The 9,011-nt window shown below is 40.8% G+C and overlaps 1 protein-coding gene across 2 annotated transcripts in view; it reads left to right on the forward strand.

Moving 5' to 3' along the window:
* Eprs1 (glutamyl-prolyl-tRNA synthetase 1) overlaps positions 1–9,011 on the forward strand; it is a 69,047-nt gene that overhangs the window by 33,760 nt on the left and 26,276 nt on the right. For both annotated transcript variants that reach the window (XM_031337924.1, XM_031337934.1), the window contains 5 exons: positions 941–1,077; positions 1,986–2,193; positions 3,124–3,236; positions 3,967–4,084; positions 5,691–6,047. In XM_031337924.1, coding sequence (XP_031193784.1) covers positions 941–1,077; positions 1,986–2,193; positions 3,124–3,236; positions 3,967–4,084; positions 5,691–6,047 — 933 coding nt within the window. The remainder of the gene's footprint in view (positions 1–940; positions 1,078–1,985; positions 2,194–3,123; positions 3,237–3,966; positions 4,085–5,690; positions 6,048–9,011) is intronic.

The raw sequence follows: 9,011 nt of genomic DNA on the forward strand, positions 1-9,011 counted from the left end.
TAACTGGGCCCTATATCTTAAGTATATGGTGTCTGCAGCAGTAGGAATTTACCTCTGGGGGCTGGGCAGTTGAGGCAATAGTCAGTAGTATATAATGCTTGGAATCTCTCGGACAGCTCTGTCCCACAGCTCACAAGGCAGCTTCTCGTGCCTGCTTTGGTTCTGTTAGGTATACAGAGTGTGTGATTCCTTAGACCTTTGCAGGGGGCTTCACTCCCTCCTCCTCCCCAGAGTCCTCTCCCCACTTTCCCCATTTCTGCTTTCTAGCCTGTTTTTAACCCCCTCCTGTTCCCTTACCCTGCAGTGGCCCTTTTTCTTTTCCTGGTTTCAGCAGTTCACTTCAGGTTATGTACTCATGTCTGGAGATATGGAGCTAGCAGCCTCAAGTAAGAGAGTATCTTTTAGTCTTTACTCTTTCATCATGAGATCTACAATTTAAGCAGGACATGTTGCATACATGGTACTTGCTCAACATTTGTCTTTTAAAATACAAAGCTTCACACTTTTCTGCCATCTGAGTGTTCTTTAAGAATGGCTGTTTCCTCCTTGTGTACCTAAGCAGTGAGACTGAAGATCGCGAGGCACATTCTGGTTGCGGGGTCAGTACTACGCCTTTAGCCCTGAAATCAGTGGCTGCTTTAGACTAAGAAGCATTTCAGACGGGCTGCCAGGTGTAACTGTTATCGTGATTGTGTCCAGTATCAGAGATACAGGCTTCAGAGTATGGGTTTTCTGCTTTGAGTGTGTGCCTGTGTAACGAGTGTGTACTGTTTAAATTCAAAGAATAGAATTGGGAACTCAGGTAAAAGTTAGTTTTGGTACAAACACAGAGAACCTTTGTTTAAAGAACACAGTGCAGGGTGGAAGGATTTACATGCTGCACTCAGGGTTCGATAGTGTGTTGCTGACCTCATATCCCGCTTTTCTTTTGATCATTCAGAATCCAGATGTTGGTTTGAAGCCTGTGTGGTATAGTCCCAAGGTTTTCATAGAAGGAGCTGATGCAGAGACCTTCTCAGAGGGGGAGATGGTCACATTTATAAACTGGGGCAACATCAACATTACTAAAATACACAAGTAAGAGTTCTATTTTTCAACTATGTAGGGAAGGCTTTCATTTTATTTGTGTATTAAACATTATCTAATTTAGACCCTGACTGACGTCCTGGACACTGGTGCTGCTGAGTAGTAAACTTGTCCGGGTCGAGACAATGACACGTTGCATTTTTAGATTCGTGCATTTTTATTTTACATGTGTGAGTGTTTTGCTTACATGAATGTGTATGTGTGCTGTGTGGGTGCTCAGTAGCCCCAGAAATCAGAAGAAGGCAACAGATGATCGATAACTAGAGTCATAGCTAGTTCTGAGTTGCTTATCAGTTTAGATGTAAGAAAATAAGATTCAGTTTAGACATGGAAAAATGGTTTGCTTTTTTGCTCGTTGATGAGTATCTTATCCAATAACTGCTCAAGGATCTTTTCCATAGGATATCTTATATATGTAATTTTTATGTATTTTATCCTTAGTCAAGCATTTAAAGTAGATTGGCCAGTGTTAATGATGAATTTTACTTTCTAGTTAATATTGCGTGTAACAGGTTTTCCCAGTTTTTAAATATACTATGCTTAAGATTCATATAAGTTCTGAAGTCTTAATTATGTGGTCATTAACATATACTTGCCAGTAATTGTTAACTGAAGCATATTAATAGTGATTAATAATTCAGGTGATGTTAAATTCCTGCGCATGTTTGTTTTCTTAAACAGATATGTATAGATGTGTGCTCCAGTGAATTACTAGTATTCTGAAGGTAGTTTGTGGCATTCGTGTAACTAATGTCTGTCAGATATTTGTTAAAAATTAAAATAGATGTTTGATTGTAATTTTTCCTAAGAGAATTCTTCATTCACTTACTACAGAATAATAGTACATTTCTAGAAGTTTACTTTCTTTTTTTGTTTTAATACTTTTTAATCTTTTATAGAAATGCAGATGGAAAAATTATATCTCTGGATGCAAAATTGAATTTGGAAAACAAAGACTACAAGAAAACCACCAAGATCACTTGGCTTGCTGAGACCTCACATGCGCTCCCTGTCCCAGCTGTCTGTGTCACTTATGAGCACTTGATCACAAAGCCAGTGCTAGGAAGAGACGAGGACTTCAAGCAGTATGTCAACAAAGACAGTAAGGTAACTGGAAGAAACCAGATCCCCTCCTTCCTTACACAGATGGCAGCATTTAAATGTTTTACTTTCCCAGGTAAAATAGAGAATTGTAGAATTTATTTAAATATAAAGATGTACCTGGGCCTGGTGGCTCATGCCAGTAATCCCAACATTTGGGAGGGTAAGGCAGGAAGATGGTGAGTTTATGGCCAGCTTGGGTTACATAGTAAAATTGTCTCAAAAAGCAGATAGCCTAGCATGTACAAGGCCTGGATTGAAATTCTATACTGAAACAAAATAAATGGAGACAAACAAACACAAAAGATGTAAAGAATAATGTTCACATTTTATAAATGACTGGTGAAATACAGTGAAGTAACTTGCTTAAAGATCCAGTAAAGAGGAGAGGCGGAGTCAAACCTTGGATCCTGCTTACAGAGCCTTTGAGTGTTACTGTACCTTCCAACTGCATTTCCTAGTTATTTTAAGAGATTGCTTTCACAAGATTGCCAGCCAGATTATATACAGGTTTCCTAGAGCCACAGTTCATCAGTTACCTTTAAAAATGTGATGAATGTCCTTGCCTATAATCCTAGCATTCCTGAGGCTGAGACAGGAAGACTGCTAGACTGAGCTAGCCTTGAGCTTCGTGGTGAGATGTCTCAAAGCAAAACAGAAACCAGCTAGTCAGAGTACTCACTGTGCTCAGGAATGCTCTGGTTTCTCGTCCTCAGCACTGAATGCCAAGTGTCCACTCCCACACCCGGCATCTTTATGTGAGCTATGGTGATCCCACTCGGTCTCTTGTGCTTTCACAGTAAAGGGTTTACTATGTGAGCCAGTTACCCAGCCCTCAGTAGTAAACTTCTATGAGCATATTCCAGCTGTTGTGTTTTACTGTTATCTTAGTGTTCTGCATTGAAACGTACATTTGATTGTGTATTACTTTCATAGCATGAAGAACTAATGCTAGGCGATCCCTGCCTTAAAGATTTGAAAAAAGGAGACATCATACAATTGCAGAGGAGAGGATTCTTCATATGTGACCAGCCATATGAACCTGTTAGGTAAATATCTGTGACCTTTTTGTATTTGTTTTATGGTCTCGAGGATTGGTCCTGCAGTCTCATAAGCAGGCACTCTACCCCAGCTGCCTGTTAGGTAAATGAATATAATATCTGAATAAAATGTTTGAAATTCTCACAGTGATTAATTCAAAAGTTGAGCCTGACTAAAATACTGTGTCTGATAAATTTCTGCTGTTCGATTTGGTCTTCTATATTTAATATTTCAGACGAGTAATTAATAAAGAGTGCACACTGGATGCTAATAAGTCATTCATTTCTAAAGTGAAACGACTTTCAGTCCCCGTGATTGTAACTCCTAAGACCACGAGCTGGAAGCAGCGAGATGCTGAAAACAATGTCCTCCCCTAATGCTAGAAGTAACCTGTGGGTACAAGGTGATGATATCTGACGTGGCTTTGTGCTGCTGTGATTCAGTGGGCCAGAAGCACCCTCTACTCCCTTCACTATGCAGAGGAAGGATCTTGCTCAGGACCAGTTAGGTTAGACGGTCAGGTAAGATTAGTCTCTTTAGACCAGACCCCTTTTAGATTAGTACAGGAGAGACCAGAACTGAATAAATCGTACCCACTCTTAGTTAACTGGCATTACCACTAGAACTCACTGTGGTTTGAAAAGTGTTAACTCTGTCATTGAATTTATCCAGCAATTCACCTTTAATTGCTGTTTAGATAATTTTGTTCAAATAAACTTTTGGCTATTTTCTTTTTAGCCCATATAGTTGCAAAGAAGCTGCATGCATCTTGATATATATACCTGATGGGCACACAAAGGAAATGCCAACGTCAGGATCAAAGGAGAAGACCAAAGTGGAGATCTCAAGAAAGGAGGTAAACACTGGCTTCTACAGAGAGCTTGGAGTTGGGCTTAGAATGGATCTCTTCAGACATGGCTGTCCTGACGTTTGAGATTCTGAGATTGAATATGACGTTAAGTGCTGGTTTTTGTTTTGCTATTTGTTTCTGTTGTCCATTCCTGTAAGATTTTAAAATATTTTGGAGAACACATTTTTTAAAAAAGTAATTTTATTATACCAAAAACTATGACAGCCTGGACTAAGAGAACATTTTGGGGTGGGGGCTCCCCTTCCCTGCAGTAGGTCCTCTCTCCCACCCTTTCTCTCTTTCTTCTTATACTCTGTTTTATTTTTTAACAGGATTCTTGTTGTTTGTACTTTTCTATCCCAGTGACCTTGTATAGAGAGCTCTTTCCTGTCATTAAGGTTCTGGAAGGAGGGAAGGAAAGGAAGTGCTGTAGTGTTAACAGTGGCAGGAGTCCCTTTGCCTGTAAATGGTGGACGAGGATGATCTTCCTTGGTGTCATTTAGATCCTAGCTGTAACCACCAAAGGCTAATGAGCTGAACATCTAAAGTAATTCCTTCACCTGGGTTCCAATTGATGGTGGCTCTGGGATAGACATGGCCTCCAGGGTGTGGAGGCCACTGTGTTAACAGCTCAGACCTAAAGTGATGGTCTGGAAGAAAAGAAGCAAAAGGACAAAAAAACCAGAAGTGTCTGTTCAGTAGGCAAAGGAGAAGCAGCGTTGCCTTTATGTTGAGCCTGGAAGATCTCACAGAGTCAGGTCTGCTGTACACTACTAGAAAGACAGTTCAAAGCTTCCCCAGATTCAGGGCAACAGAGACTCACTTCTAAGTGGAAGGAATTTTAAAGAATATATATATGGATATGATCAGAAACCACAAACCTTAAAACAAATTCAAGTACAGTTGACCATCAATACTGTAGTGAGAGATTTCTACAGTCTTAATGGTTTCCTTTTGATGTATAGATCCTTGGAGATATTTGCCTCTAGTAGAAACTGTTACTATCAAAATTGAAATCTGATCTAGGACTTTTTGATGCATGGTGTGTGTGTGTGTGTGTGTGTGTGTGTGTGTGTGTGTGTGTGTGTAGTCTCATAGAGTTCTTTGCTGATAAGTAAATTGAGACTTACCTCAATTTTTAAAGAATGTTAATGGTAATGCTGAAGGTCTACTGAATGACTTTTTACAGATTTATTTATATTTTTTCATCAACCTAGATGGGTTTAATATATTTTACCTTTCTAATAGCATGCATGATTATTTTATGTTGCATCTCTGTTATGTGTTGTAATGGTGATTTATTCTTGACCTGAATGGATGTATTATACTTTGGCCTCCTAAAGATAACGTTACAAGTTCCTGTGGAATCCTCTTACCTCCCCCAGGTTTTCTGATGGTGAGACTGCAGTGACAGTCTGCTTTCTTCTCCCTTTGTCTGCTGCTACCATTGCTGTGGGATAAGGTTTTTAGGTGTGGGATGATTCATCTGAGCTTTTGAAGGAATTGAAATTAAAAGTTTTTATGAAATGTGATGAAATAGTAATTTTTATATATGCTTGTGAAGATGTTTAATATGAATTAATACTTTTCCTTTGGCTTTTTGTGTCTGTAGACAAGCTCTGCTCCTAAAGAAAGACCAGCACCTTCTGTGAGCGCTAGTGCTCCAGCTGAGGACTCCTCTGTCCTGTACAGCAGAGTGGCAGCTCAGGGGGATGTGGTTCGTGAATTGAAAGCCAAGAAAGCACCCAAAGAAGATATAGATACAGCTGTGAAACAGCTTTTGACTTTGAAAGCTGAATATAAAGAGAAAACTGGGCAGGAGTATAAACCCGGAAACCCCTCTGCTGCAGCAGTACAGAATGTTTCTACGAAGTCATCAGCACATACTGTGGACAATGCATCTTTATACAATAAAGTTGCTGCCCAAGGGGAGGTGGTGCGAAAGCTGAAAGCTGAAAAGGCTCCTAAGGTCAGTATGCTGAGTGGAGAGTGCAAGCATACGCCAGCCTGCGAGTCTTGACAATTTGAACATTGTCACTTCTCCCATGAAACAGATTCTAGGCTCCCTTCTTAAATATTTCTGAACTAGAAATCATCATTTATTACTGCCTGCTGTGCCAAGACTGCAAATAAACAGAGTGAGGCTGCATAAATGACTTAGTGATGAAGTATGCATACTGCTTTTGCAGAAGAGCTAAATTTAGCTTCCAGTACCCATGTCAAACCTTTTATAGCTCCTCCTCTATCCAGCTCCAGGAAGATCCAGTGTCTGTGGTCTCAGTATGCACCTGTGTGCACATACTTATCCACAGATACAGACAGGCAGACAGACAGACAGACAATTAAGAGAAAAATCTTAAAATGGAAAAACATTTAAAAACCTTATAGTTCATAGAGGTGAGGGACATTGTGATATGAGTGTAAACTGTTTGATACATTTGGATGTTTATGAGATATGTACTTATAGCCCAGAGTAATGTGGAAGGAGAAGGCAATTCATAAAGGGTATTTAAAATGCTTGTGGCTAGGGTATAGCTCAAAAACATTTTTTTTTTTTTTTTTTTTTTTTTTTTAGAACAAGGTCTCTGTATGTACCCTGGCTGTCCTAGAACTTATTATATAGATAGGCTGGCCTTGAACTCCCAGAGATTTATCTGCCTCTGCTTCCAGAGTGATGGGACTAAAGGTATAAGCCATCATACCTAGAGGTATCACTCAGTTTAGAGAATGTGTTTAAGAGGCATGAAGCTTGGAATGATCCCCAGCATCTCACACACACACACACACACACACACACACAGCCCTGAAGTAATAGAAGAAGCCTTTTACAGATGACAGAGTTCACAAAAGGGCGTTCTTGCTCTTTGTGCATTAGAAGTTTTAGAAGTCTTATTAAAACACAAGGACCATGGCCTCTCTTCTTTATGCCTTGGGAAATCCAGCGTATGCAGAGATACATCCTGCCTTTTGTATTGTATGTTTCTCATCTCATATGAAGTAACCACAGGCTGTCCTCACTCACAAGTCAGGCATGCAGTCCAGCATAGATCAGGGTGGATGTAAGAGTGCCTCACAGATCTGCTGACAGAACTTATTCACGTTCTTCATGACTAGAGAGCGAAGAAAGGAGATACAGGCACTGACTGGCATTCTGTCCCTCTTCATTTATTCTGGGCCCCCAGCCGCTGGGATGGTGGCACCCATCTTAGCATTCATTTCCTTCAGTTGATCCTCTCTGCAGACACCCTACAGACATCCAGAGGTTTGTCTCCGAGGTGATTCTAAATGCACTTGAGTTTGCAGTGAAGAGCAACCCTCACAGTACTTTAGTTGTGCCAAATAATTGTTCAGGTGGTGTTGCTGCCGGCCCAGGGATTGAAGAGAGCCAACGTGTCTGGCTCTGGGTTTTGCTTTGTTGTTTGTTTAAATAACAAATATTGCAATTTCCTCTGGTCAAAGTTTTTGAGACATGTCATCAGCCACTAAAGCCAGTCACAGAAGAGAATCATGTGACTCACCTGTCCTTTGAATGGCCCTGAAGATAATGTAGGTTTTTAAATTGGCCATTAGACTTGCCTGTGAGCCCTTATCAGCCTGGATATGTGGTTCTCAGCACCAGTGATGTGGTTGCTGGAAGAGCTGAGGGCAGTCCTGGTGTGGGGAACAGAATGGGAAAGGGTTAGGAATAGGTGGGATGTGAGGTCCAGGGGAGTGGAAGAGCAAGGGCCAAAGGGGAGTCAACATTTCAGAGGCAGGTACGGGCCTTGAACTGTTACTCTGCATGTCCAGGCAATGCCTGAGCCTTCCAGGTCCAGCAGAAGCAGAAAGAGCTATTTTTCCATTTCTTTTTTTTTTAAAGTTACATTCATTCATTATATAGTTTCTGAATGATTTTTAAAAGACAATAGCCATAAAATGGCAAAGGCATTCTGAAGCACTACACTTTGCATTCTCCAGCCCAGTTTAGCAAACTGAAGTATTGATGGAACACTGCTAGCCACAGTGAGGAGTCTCTGGTCTCTGTCTATCCCGTGCTGTGCAGTCAGGAAGTTGACATGGAGACTCACTGCAGGCTAAGCGGCTCTGCTCTGCTGCACTAGCTGGAGGCTCAGGCTCAGCGGGCGCGGCTCTGCTGCACTAGCTGGAGGCTCAGGCTAAGCGGCTCTGCCCTGCTGCACTAGATGGAGGCTCAGGCTAAGCGGCTCTGCTCTGCTGCACTAGATGGAGGCTCAGGCTCAGCGGGCGCGGCTCTGCTGCACTAGCTGGAGGCTCAGGCTAAGCAGGCTCTGCTCTGCTGCACTAGCTGGAGGCTCATGGCTTCTCTGGAGGTACTTCTTAGAGGGTTTACTAATTCACATGAACACAGATTTCTAATTAGAAGACACCATTTTAAAAAATCCTGTGATCTTTTAATTGGCTAGCCTCAATATCTTTTAAACATGGGCCACAGGCTTTAACATTCCCACTCCTTCAGCAGGAAACGTTGCTGGCTGTGATTCGTATTACCTCCTGCCCACCAGGCTCAAACCTCTGCCCTGGCAGTTGTTTATTACTAGCATGTACAGTTATTGCTTGCTTAATGTGTGCTAAAGAGAAAAGGCGAAGTTTTTTAGAGAAACAAATTGACATGTCTTAGCTGTTTTGAAAAGTTCTCTTAGCATTTAAATAGCTCAGGAACTAGATTTTTCTTGGATGGTCCCACCATTCTCCATGTTAAAGCTTTCACCTAGTGGCTGCTGCAGAAATAGAATTTCACATATTTAAATTCTAAATGAACAGAAATGAACACTAACATTTTTTTTCCATTTTCTCCCAGTCTTGAATTAAAATTTTAAGATCATTTTTTTAAAAAAAAACTTTTATTGCGTTATGATGAGAAAAGTTACATAATTTCAATTTATCTGAATTTGTTAACATTTAAAAACATATTTTA

This window comes from Mastomys coucha, unplaced genomic scaffold, assembly GCF_008632895.1.
Source record: "Mastomys coucha isolate ucsf_1 unplaced genomic scaffold, UCSF_Mcou_1 pScaffold1, whole genome shotgun sequence".
Classification (NCBI taxonomy): domain Eukaryota; kingdom Metazoa; phylum Chordata; class Mammalia; order Rodentia; family Muridae; genus Mastomys; species Mastomys coucha.